Raw genomic sequence first — 13,502 nt, 5'->3', positions numbered from 1 at the left:
TGTTAATTTGTACAATATTACCGTCATATGTAATATTGTCATTTTAGAGGTATTTATAACATTGCCATATAAATGGGTGCTGTGTGTAGCTATAAAACAAGTTTGTTTGTATCAGTTCAATTTTTCCGTTGTTCCGTTGTTCCCCTCTTATAGTTGATGTATTTCACACGGTTTTGGTTTGTGACCCAGATTTGTTTCGCTCAATACAATAATTCGTGATAGAGATTCCAAAAAAGTTACAAACAAACATTTATTAGACCCTTTTATATATGCTCTGTTTATCGGTTACTGACATGAACTTGGATAGATAACAGAATCAATTAAGGTTATCGCAAATCGAATATTTCTGTTTCCATTATATTGTACGCTAAAAGGCATTTTTGTGGAAACATTAATCGTTGATAGTTATATATGTTACTACTTCATGGACGTGTTGTAATAGTTTCTTGATATTTCAAATTGTATTAACAGGATAGGAAGGTTCTCTAATTATTTTAAATGAATGATTTTGCGGGACAAAAGATCAAATTTGATTGAAAATAAGAATTATTTTACTTTTCTATTTCATCATATCGTTGCATAAATTAAAGGACATTCTACTTTTGTTTAGAATATTTATAAGAACGTTCTACTTACAATTTAGCACAATCAATATTTAAATTGTACATATTGAATAGAAATGCTACCTTTTGCAGGTCATATTTTAGAACGTTCTACTTTATAATGAATCAGTTATATTGATTAATGACGAGTGTATATACCATATAAAAGAAACGTAAAGCCACTGAATAACCAACAAATATTCAACCAGCGCTACAGGTTAACGTCTACATAGTATTTCGATATGGCTCAATTTTTAGGAAAATGGAATTCAGTATCTATGACCAATATCGAAGCTGTAGGAAAAGTTATGGGTAAGTTTTTTATTTTTTATTTTATATTTATTATGCATATCTGCTTATGTACTGAATAGTAACGAAAACTCGTTTCGGTCTTATATATTGTATTTTCGTGTCTTATTGTGTCCATAACAATAAGCAAAAATCAAATATAAAGCCACAATAATTTAAAAAAATGACTTGAGTCATCAGAACAAGACAACGCATCACATGCAACTATCAAAAAGATTTAAGTTACAAAGACCCAAAGTAAAAGTAAGAGCAGTGATTCTGCTCAGATGAATAATTAAAGGCAAATGCTGTTACTAAAATGAATATCACATTAAATAATTTGTTATCTAAAGTAATATGATCGTTCAAAATACATAAAAGTTTTATATGTTTAATATAGCTTTTACTATGAAACACATGTACGTGGACTTTCTTTTAAAAGATAATCGTTTATTTCATTCAAATATTCATCATATTAATGCTACAATAAATCTAAAGGCCAGAGGAGAAGAGAAACATAAAAATGATTACTCAGTGGCGAATCCCGAAATTTTCATAAGTGAGGGCCCACTGACTGAACTAAGAGGGGGCCCGCATCAGTCACACTTCAATGATTCCCTATATAAGCAACCATTCTTTTCCCAAATAGGGGTGTCCGGGCACCCTGCCCCCCTACATCCGCCTCTGTTAATTATCACTAGGACTATGTCAATGTTACCTATATAAAATATCTTAAGTCTAGTTATATACTTTGAATACACTAAATGTTAAAATGATGTATTCCCATTTTCAATAAAAAAAAATAGTGAGTGCCGATAAGCTGTACCAACACTCACACACAATTCTAAATTCTAAGTAGTCGGAATAGCATGCACTAAAAAAAAATTGTGAAAAAATGCCCAAAAGTTGTATTCACCATAAGTCATGGTTAGTGAGGAACAAAACCCCATTAATAATATCATTTACCAAAGGAGGGTCAAAAGTAACCAGAGGGACTTTCAAACTCATAGATAAAAAAAACCCGGACAAAACAAATAAAACCCAGACAAATGAAAATACACAAGACACAACAAAGAACACTATAAGACTAAGCAACATGAACCCCACCAAAAAAACGGTGATGATATCATGTGCTCCGGAATGGTGAGCAGATTTTGCTCCACATGTGGTACCTGTTGTGTTGTTTATTTTATTACAAAATAGGTAGATAGTCCAATTCATGAGGTCACATTCGTGAAAAGGGAACGGATTATAATTTCGAGATAAGAAACAAATCATATACCATTGTACACGTTATACTAATAAGACAGGTAAGGTTTAACTAGTAATTTAAGCATCTTTGTCAATGTAATATATAGGGATTAATTTACGATGACGACCAACTAATTTTTGTATTTGTTGCCAAAGTCGATAGCCGGTTACAAATTCAAGATATAGAATCAGCAGAATGACAACTGTATTTAATGAAATCCTAGTTTGAGCTTTCAATATAATTTTGCTTGTTTTTGTTTCAGTCTTAGCTTTTTTTACGTATTGAATATACATGTATCAATAAACTTTCAGGCTTTACAGATGAAATGATTAAAAAGTACAAAGAATCTAAATGGACATTTGAATTCACAAAAGATGGAGATAAGTTTTCAATTACAAATGAATCAAACAACACACCTAAATCAACTAATACATACGAAGAGGGGAAGGAATTGGTGACGAAAAACTCATCTGGACAATGTCTTAAGGTAGTCAAAATTGAATTGTACTATTATAATTTACTTTTATTTTTTTATGTGTTTGAGCTTCTGATTTTGTCGTTTGATTATGGACTTTCACAAATTCAACAACATTCCAACTGACTCCATTTTCAGCAAACGACATCTGTAACAAACTAGCTACCGCTTTACAATCAGAACCAAAAACAATGAAAGTCCCAACTATGTATTGGCTTCCGAAGTTACACGAAACACCTTACAAATATAGATTTATTTCGTCTTCAATCCATTGTTCCACTACTAAATTATCTATACTTCCTACCAGTTCACGTAGTACAATCAAAAACATGATAATAAATTGTTCAAGGCCTTCAAAAATAATGGAATTAATTACTTTTGGAGTGTCAAAAACTCGTTGGAAGTACTTGATAAATTGCATGCTTATATTGGTGATTTTGAATCTGTTCAAAGTTTTGATTTATCTACACTATATACCACATTGTCTCACATTTTCATTAAGAAAAAATTCACACACCTAATTAAATGACAATTTAAAGAGTCAGATTGTGCATATATATGTTCAATCTCTTTTAAGTCACTTTTTAGAAGCAATAAACAAAAAAACTATGCCAATTGGACATGCTTTGATACTATATCTGCCCTTGAATTTTTACTAGATAACATTTTTGTTCGCTTTGGAGATTCCGTATGTCGTCAGGTTATTGGAATCCCATCGAAACAACATTTGATACACAAATTTAATAATACTTTAGAGATTTGTATGATATTTTTGCTCTCAATAATGACGACTTCAGTATGTTTACTAAAGAAATTTATCCTGTTGAACTTACTTTAAATAAAGCTAATACTAACAATGACCACTGCCCTTTCCTCGATCTTGATATTATATATCATATTTGGCAAAATGCATTTGCATATCAATCGAATATTCACAACAGAAAAAGGTAACGGCATATCAATAATCCGTTCAAAACAAATATTTTGGAAACATTTCCTTGAATGAAAAGCACTTATTAGTTGATATTCCATATATATATATGCACTGCACGTGTTAATCTACCTTCTTTGTAAACAAAGATACTAGTTTAGAAAATCATTCAGGCAAAGACATGAATTATATCCGGATTTAAGAAAATTTGTGTACTAACATAATTAACCATTATTTTAGATGTATTATACTAATGTTAACGAGGCCGGGATAAGGTACCGGTATTTGATGTATATATTAACAAATGTAAATATGTTAACAAAACTTAGTTTTAATGAAAAAAAAAAAAAAAAAAGATATTATATATCATTAACGGAAAGCTTTATACTAAAATTTATGACAAAAGAGATGATTTCTCATTTCCTATCGTTTATTATCCATTTTTAGATGGTGACCTTCCCTTGTCACCATCTTACGGTGTTTACATTTCCCAACTTGTACGATTCGCTCGTGTATGTAACAATGTTTTAGATTTTCACGAGATAAATTTATGTATTACTGAAAAATTATTACACCAGGGTTTTCGATATCACAAACTAGTCAAAATATTTTCTAAATTTATCATCGATATAAGGACACCATTCATTAATTTAGCTCAACATGCAGACTTCTTATACGTTCAGGTATTTCACATCCAAAATTTTGTAAAAATATTCTTTATAAAGCACAAAAATGTCAGTATTCCCCTCAGAAGCTAACAAAACCTTTAAATAGGCTTTTTAAGAAGGGGTATAGTTACGATATTGTTGTCAGGTCGTTTAAGATTGCATATTGGCGTAAATATTGATTCACTTATTGGGTATTTGCATCGGAACTAAAGCATTTATTTAAAAAACACTTGTTGGCTGCACACGGTTATGTTCTTCTCATATATGTTATGATGGTATGATACTAAACCCTCACGGGGAGGATTGTACCTTATATTCATATGATGAAGACATAATTTTTCAATCAGTTTAATTGAAGTCTGAAGATGGCACGTCAGTTATCTGCTAGTAGTCTGATGTTATTTATGTACTATTGTCATTTTGTTTATTTTCTTTGGTTACATCTTCTGACACCAGACTCGGACTTCTCTTGAACTGAATTTTAATGTGCGTTTTGTTATGAGTTTTTTTTTTGGCATTGGGTAGAGGTATAGGGGAGGGTTGAGATCTCACAAACATGTTTAACCCCGCCGCATTTTTGCGCCTGTCTCAAGTCCGGAGCCTCAGACCTTTGTTAGTCTTGTATTATTTTAACTTTTAGTTTCTTGTGTACAATTTGGAGTTTAATATGGCGTTCATTATCACTGAACTAGAATATATATTCGTTTAGGGGCTAGCTGAAGGACGCCACCTGGTGCGGGAATTTAACGCTGCATTGAAGACCTGTTGGTGAACTTCTGCTGTTGTCTGCTCTATGGTCGGGTTGATGTCTCTTTGACACATTACCCATTTCCATTCTCCATTTTATTCCCCTTTTGACTTTTCCTCGGAGTTCAGTATTTTTGTGATTTTACTTTTCTCTTTGCAAGTTCGAGAAATGTGAGAATTTATTATTTTGATCCATCTTGATAAGTTGATCAAACAAATGAATGGGAGTATGGAGGTTTATTATTAATTTCAGGTCATGTAAAACAGGAATCTACTGGTGTTATGTCCGTAATGCACCACGGAGACAAGGCATAAAACCATTTTACCGACTTTGAATATTATTTTTGTCCAAAATGGACGTAAAGCACACATCAATCCTTAAATTCAGTTTACGTTAAAATTACTTTCTTTCTCATTAATGTCAAAATGAAGCACATTATCCAATTGTCACTCCGCTCCCATTTATCTATACGTAAATTTTGCTTGACTGTATATTAGCTATTCGCTGAAAAAGAAATATTTTTTTTCGATCCATTCATAAGTCGAAACGCGCGTCTGGCGTATTAAATTACAATCCTTGTACCTTTGATATCTATTTATACCACTGGGTCGATGCCACTGCTGGTGGATGTTTCGTCCCCGAAAGTGTCACCAGTCCCGTAGTCATCACCTCGGTGTTGACATGAATATCAATTATATGGTTATTTTTATAAATTCCCTGTTTATAAAACTTTAAAAATGTTCGAAAAACTAAGGATTTTCTTATCCAAGGCATAGATTGCCGTAGCCGTATTTGGCACTTTTTTTTGGAATTTTTGGTCCTCAATGCTATTTAACTTTGTATTTGTTTGGCTTTATAATTATTTTGATCTGATCGTCACTAATAAGTCTAATTCAGACAAAACGCGCGTCTTGCGTATTAAACTATAATCCTGGTATCATTGATAACTATCTTTGTGTTTTAGATTACTATCAAATTTGACTCGGATTCCAAAATGACTGTAATGGAAAAAATGGAACTTTCAGCTGGTTGGAAAAATGTAAAACTTGTACGAACAGTTGAAGGAAACAAAATGACAGCAGTGAGTATTCATTATTGACTCTACTGTAGACATGCCGTATGTATGGGGATAGTCTCATTGCAAATCATAACACATCACATTAAGGTTTATGAACCCTTCTGTAGCCATGCCGTATGTATGGGGATAGTCTCATTGCAAATCATAACACATCACATTAAGGTTTATGAACCCTACTGTAGCCATGCCGTATGTATGGGGATAGTCTCATTGCAAATCAAAGCACATCACATTAAGGTTTATGAACCCTTCTGTAGCCATGCCATCTGTATGGGGATAGTCTCATTGCAAATAATAACACATCACATTTAGGTTTATGAACCCTTCTGTAGCCATGCCATTTGTATGGGGATAGACTCATTGCCAATCATAACACATCACATTAAGGTTAATGAACCCTACTGTAGCCATGCTTTCTGTATGGGAGTAGTCTCAATGCCAATCATATCACATCACATTAGTGTTTATGAACCCTTCTGTAGCCATGCCATCTGTATGGGAGTAGTCTCATTGCCAATCATAACACATCACATTAAGGTTTATGAACCCTTCTGTAGCCATGCCATCTGTATGGGAGTAGTCTCATTGCCAATCATAACGCATCACATTATTTATTTATAAACCAACCACATAAATCACATCTTTCCTCCGGATATTACGAAGCACTACTTATAGATTATCGTTGATCATCTCAATGGGATTGGTTTTCTCGCTTGAGCCGGTACGGCAATAGTGAGAAAAGCAATCGAGATGAGACGACCAGTGATAATCTATCTATCGCTATTTTACCTGTGAAGACGTTGTCATTTCATATCAATTTCATTAGCAACGTGTTCCCTTAGTTTCTGGTAATAATTTTTATATCACTCGAATCCTCTGAGAAAGAAACTTATCAGTGAGTAAGATCAATGGTAAATTTCACAAAATAGGGACAAAAGTTTTAATGGATGCTTAAACGTTTAATATATTCAGTGCAACTGTTTTTAATCATACCTAAACTAAAATATATACTTATTACAACACATTCGTGTTTAAACTTAAGAATATTCTATTTCAACTAGTCTTGGTCAAAAAAGTTTTGTTTAGTTGCCAGGATTGTTCTTACCACTCCACTGCACCCTATCCCACCCCGAATATAAAATAATCAAATTGGTAAAAACTATTTATAATGCAACTGTTTGTGTACTTTTAAACAAATTGAACTATACCAATTATCTGCCACAAAACCAGTTTTATTTTGTAGCTGTTATAATATACTACTTACCTTTAACTGTGTCTGACATATGTTGGTGTAAGAAACATAAATTATTAATATTTACTAATCACCTATTACGAATGAATCATAATTATATTGAAAATCCTGTCATATCAACTGATTGTCATTTAAGGTTTTTGAAGAACTGGAAAGTGGCGCAAAGATGACCCAAATTTTCGAGAGATGCACATAGTCTGAGGAACAAACAAACGGAGTGGTAGTGAACGTCATGCATAAGTGTTGTTTGTATGTGTGAAAACGTCTCGAGATGCCTAATGAATGTAAACACAAGATGTGTGTGTGTGTGTGTGTGTGTGTAATAAGAAAGCGACAAAAACAACTTTTTAAAGAACAGAAGAGCACAGAAGTCTTCTTCGAAAATAAGACAATCATTTGTTTTTATGCTTAACCACTAGAATATTTGTCTTAAATAAACAATGGTTGGCAGCTTTGCAATAAGAAAAAATCTGAGATAGTTTTCTCTTAATTTATTTTTTCATAGTTACATCATAAAGCAATTCCTTCAGTGCACTTATATCATTCGTTATTCAGTGACTAATACACAGGGATATTCGCCCAACTGCTGTAGGTCGAGTAATTTGTTACAACAGCAAAGAAAAGTGCAATAAAGATATTATTTAAAAAAAAAAAAAAAAAAATTATATCATTGGAGTTAAAAGGTTCAAAGGGAGCAAACAATCCACCCCTGGGAAAATACAAAAATAAGCAAAATCAGCCAATCCAAAAATCACAATCCCTATAAAGAGAGAGAAAAAAGAAGAAAAACCTAGACAAAACATACCACTATAGGTTACAATGTACCAAATAAAATTACATGGGCGCAGCCATTTTATGAAGGGAACATGACATAGAGATAAAAATAGATGGCTCTCTGTGATTGGTTGTTATATCTTTTATAAATTTTTCTTCTGGAAAGCATTATGAATGAAGTTTCATGCAAGCACAAATTTGTCCTAAAATGTATAGTATGAAATGCCGAAAATATTTTTTTTATGTTGCTCAAAATTAGGGAAAATTTTCTGCGAAATCGTCAGGTATCGTGAAAAACCCCAAAATTCACCAAGAAAAGCCATGGGACCATATATATTTGAGTGCGGTAAAATCACAAATAGATATAGAGCTTCAATTAGACAACAACAGATTTTCCATAATTAGTTTAATGAAAACGCCTTATTAGGAGATAATTGCTAAAAATAGCATTGCCGGCAACGGGACCACCATTTAGTTCTTTATATCCTAAAACATGCACTAGACTTACAATTATGACCCTGCACAACTAAATCAAAAACAAAGACCGAGGATACAATAAGGTATTTTGGAGGGATCAGAAGTATTTCCGTCACATGTGCTAATTAAATATAACTGATGTGTTATAAAAAAGAAGATGTGGTATGATTGCCACTTATACAACTCTTCACACAAGAGACTTAATGACACTGAAATTAACAACTATAATAGGTCACTTAGTACGGCCTTCAACAATGGGCAAAGACCAATATCGCATATTCGGGTATAAAAGGTCCCGAAATGACAAATGTAAAACAATTCAAACGAGAAATATAACGGCCTGATTTATAAACAAAATTATGAAAAAAAATAAATATGTAACACATCAACAAACGCCAACCACTGAATAACAGACTCCTGACTTGGGACAGGCATATACATCCCCTTACCTTGGAAAGTGCTGTAACAGTACAACATATTAAGAACGAACTATAAAAATCAGTTGAAAAAGGCTTTACTCATCAAATGGATAAAAAGAGAAATACATCTAACAAAATACACAGAGTGGATGTTGTTACTCTTGTTGATGATATTGAAGCGGATATTAATAATTGCAAACTTTTGGATATATATAGAATTTGATATGTAGCAAAGTTGTCTGTTGATAAGTTTGGATTCTACATGTAAATGACATTCTTAAAAACCTATAATATATAATAACAAGAACATAAATGCATGAAAAAATTGGCAGCCTGAGATTTAGGGTTACGGGGAGGGAATAACCCGGCTTTTTCCTCTCATGCTGTTTTGTTCTTTCAGTGGAAAGCAAATAATTTCAAGCATATTGTTTTTTTTTACTGTACATGGTAAGTTTAAATATTGCAGGTATATAAATAGAATTTTGGTCTTCAATGTTTTTTTTTAAATTATCTCAAGTCCTCTTTAAAATGCTGCACCTGATTTTATATGAGATGTCTCGTGTTAGTTTCAAATGAATATAATATCTACCGAATTATGGACAAAGGTAGTATTTACTCAAGTAATTTTCTAATTATATATACTTTACAACAAGTACATACTTTTGAAATTTGCAGGTTGTAGCATGTAACATATAAGTTTATTCCCCTCCAAATGGCCTTCAAGTGACTTCAAAACTTGAATATTGAGGGTTCTTGAGTATCGATAAAATGACATTAATGCATACAACGGTTTGGGCACACATAAGTTATCTCCCATTTTAAAAAGTACTTCGATTTAGAGAGACGTTTTATCTAAACAGGCGGAAACCAAGTTGAAATTAAACTAAAGAAATGGAACTCTTTGTAAGAAATGGTTAAAAGCAAAATCGGTATCCTTAACTGTTTACATCTGTTTTTCATGGGCTTTAAAGTTTAATAAAGTTTGATAATTTTGGATTTTATGCATCTTATATTCGATCTTTTACTTGAGTTTTAGAATGGAGCTTCGAGACATTTGTAAACTTTTTAATTATTATATAATAGACACATAATCCTAAAACAGTCGATTGAAGCAGGTTCAGATGCATGTGAATTATTTTTTTGTACATATCATAAATTCCACCGGAAAAGAAATCAACAGAAAGATAATATGTAGATTGATCTTTGTAAAGCCTTTAGTTTCATCTCTGCCCACGTAGAAGGTTTTTTGTAGAAAACACATCAGCTTTCAGTCATCTTGAATCTATTGTCTCATCGGTTGATACGTCGAGTTTTCGAAGGTTGATGCTCAATATCTGGCAGATACATGTGTCATTTGAAATACAAGTGGCATATAGAAGGATCGTAATAGTGCTGTGTGGATGTATCAATCGGTTTCAAGAGCTAAGCAGCGCTTTATCCATACAATGGCTTCAATCTTTATGATTGTAAAAAGGTTTCAATGTACCAAATAAAAATCTATGGACGAAGCCGTTGGACGAAGGGAACATGGCATAGAGAAAAACAATATTGGGTCTCTGTGATTGGTTGTGATATCAGATTGATATTTTTTTTCATTTAAGCCTCTTAGTAGGACTTCAGTTAATAGAAGTGATAAAAATCAGTGACATTTTTCTTCGGGATTGTCATGCGTTCTTGACAACCATAAAATCAGTCTGATTAAAACCAGCCCCCACTACCCACTTGCGTTGCCTACAAACGCAAGGGGATAGTAAGTGCTGGTTTTAATCAGACTGCCATAAAATTCACCCGTAAAAGCCATGTTGACAATGAATTGTTCTTTCTTTTCCTACCGCTTTTAACCACATAATTTCTATTTCTTTTTATTTAGAAGTAAATAATCAAATGGCTAACGGCAATGGAAAACTATTTTAATTTATTTTACCCTTTGTATTTTACAATTAACTGGCGTAATGGGGAGATAATTCTGACAAAACAAAAAATCCTGACTGTAAAGGGTTGTGCCTCTTGGAATTAAAGATAAATGGAAAATAACACAATCTAACGTTAAGCTCTCATGTCCACATGTTTTGTTAGAAATTTATAATTAACAGATTACATGAAGATATGCGGTGGATGTGATGAATTAATAGCTTTGTTTATTATATTGTTTCAGATTCAAACTCTGATTCTGTATAATTGCATTTCAAGTAATTTCCATTATTCCTATGCATATCTTTTATAATTTAATGATTTGGCCTTGTATGTATGATTCTTTTTTTTTGGTATCTACTAGTAAATCACAACCGAAATGAATGACAGACGGACATTTATAGAAAACTTAATGAATTATATTTCAAATCGAGATATTTGCGTTATAACGTTATAAGGTTTGCTAAATTGCGTTATATTCGAATGTGTCGCCTCAAACGTATATAAAGTATTTATAAAATAAAAACAAACACTTTACATAGGAATAGCTCGCCAGCATGTGCAGCTTACTGTTTTAATTAATTAAAACAAAACACTGAGTCAGTTTGTCATGATATCGGCAACACCGCTGCGTAGTACACGACAGCCTACAAAATAGAAAAAAACAAAATCAGAAATCATATTTACATATAAATCTTAATAATCAAACAAAACACTGCCCTACTGATAGTATAAATATCTATCTATCTATGGATGAAAACATTTCAAATATACAAGCATCTAAATCTAAATCCGAGGTGGGGGGGGGGGGGGGGGGGGTAACCTAAACTAAGCTGCCTTACTAAACGATATACAAGCTTCGACTGTATATATATCTTAACTTACTTAAACTAGACTATTTGCGCTTTAACAATCCCGTGCTATTTACATAACAAATATCATACTAAATATATTTACGCAATGCCACAAATATTCACCAATCCGAAATATCATATATTTAAAACACAAACCAGTTTATTTAATGACCACACTGAAGGTAGCGAACAATAGCTAGCGAACAATAAGCCAGCGAACAATAAGGCGATATTTAGAGAAACAAACAAGAATGTGTCCAAAGTACACGAATGCCCCACTCGCACTATCCTTTTGCATGTTCCATGGACCGTGAAATTGGATAATAATCTAATTTGGCATTAAAATTAGAAAGATTATACTACAGGGAACATATGTACTAAGTTTCAAGTTGATTGGACTTCAATTTCATCAAAAACTACCTTGACCAAAAACTTTAACCTGAAACTTCCACTTTCATTTTCTATGTTCAGTGGACCGTGAAATTGAAGTCAAAAGTCTAATTTGGCATTAAAATTAGAAAGATTATATCATAAGCAACAAGTGTACTAAGTTTCAAGTTGATTGGACTTCAGCTTCATCAAAAACTACCTTGACCAAAAACTTTAACCTGAACGAACGGACGCACATACGGACGAACGGAAGCACAGACGAACGAACGGAGCCACAGACCAGAAAACATAATGCCCCTCTACTATCGTAGGTGGGGCATAAAAAAAAAAGAATGAGACAACAACGGCCGTTAAATCAGAACATATTTAGAAAGGCATAAAATCCTCCCAAATATTGCAAATTTAACTCAATTTTGAAATGGTTTTTATCCCATCCATTGATAAAATAAGTCACATCTCTTTTTAGGTTAATATTCCGTACCACAGTAAATCTGCATATATCAACGGAATATTTGAAGGTGTAGGACCACCAATGCATCCCCTTCAATTTAGAACGTATGTAAAAGTAGTCATACTCTGTAAAATATAGCACTTCTGATATCAGTGTTAAATCAAACTAATATACACATTTGCAGAAATGGGGTTGGTCAATTTCAGGGCTTCTAGATAATAATAATGGGGGTGTCACGGGGTATGACTATATACGTATTAAAGAAGAGAAACAGGCCCTTCTTTTGCGCAAGGTATCGAAGGGCGCTATGTTCAAAAATCTGAAACATCAGCACAAAATTCGAAAAAAACTGCAAAAAACCGGAGGTCGGCCTATTCCAGGGCTTCTATAGAGAAAAATAATGAGGGGTGTCACGGGGTATGACTATATAAGTCTTGAAGAGGAGAAACAGGCGCTTCTTTTGTGTAAGGTATCGAAGGTCGCTATGTTCAAAAATCTGAAACTTCAGCACAACATTCGAAAAAAACTGCAAAAAAACAGGGGGTCGGCCTATTCAAGTGTTCTAGAGAAAAATAATGAGGAATGTCACGGGGTATGACTATTTACGTCTTAAAGAGGAGAATCAGGTGCTTCTTTTGCGCAATGTTTCGAAGGGGGTTTTGTTCAAAAGTCTGAAACTAGATCACAAAATTGGAAAGAATGGCAGAAAACAGGGAGGTCGGCCTATTCCAGTGCTTCTAGAGAAAAATAATGAGAGGTTTCACGGGGTTTGACTATATACGTCTTAAAGAGGAGAAACAGACGCTTCTTTTGCGCAAGGTATCGAAGGGTGCTATGTTCAAAAATCTGAAACAATATCACAAAATTTGAAAAAAAAATTGGTAAAAAACAGGAGGGTTTGCCTTTTCCAGTGCTTCTAGAAAAAAAATAAT

At 33.1% G+C, this 13,502-nt stretch overlaps 1 protein-coding gene across 1 annotated transcript; it reads left to right on the top strand.

Moving 5' to 3' along the window:
- The first annotated feature begins 390 nt into the window (after positions 1-390).
- LOC134685333 (fatty acid-binding protein, liver-type-like) lies at positions 391-7,768 on the top strand. Its single transcript, XM_063545013.1, has 5 exons — positions 391-480; positions 696-914; positions 2,454-2,629; positions 5,929-6,045; positions 7,431-7,768. The coding sequence occupies exons 2-5, from the start codon at positions 845-847 to the stop codon at positions 7,488-7,490; spliced, it is 423 nt and encodes a 140-aa protein (XP_063401083.1). The 5' UTR covers positions 391-480; positions 696-844; the 3' UTR covers positions 7,491-7,768.
- Positions 7,769-13,502: the final 5,734 nt, after the last annotated feature.

Source organism: Mytilus trossulus, chromosome 9, assembly GCF_036588685.1.
Source record: "Mytilus trossulus isolate FHL-02 chromosome 9, PNRI_Mtr1.1.1.hap1, whole genome shotgun sequence".
In the NCBI taxonomy this organism is placed as follows: domain Eukaryota; kingdom Metazoa; phylum Mollusca; class Bivalvia; order Mytilida; family Mytilidae; genus Mytilus; species Mytilus trossulus.
The sequence above is the reverse complement of the archived record's forward strand: the minus strand, read 5'-3'. Positions and strand labels throughout refer to the sequence as shown.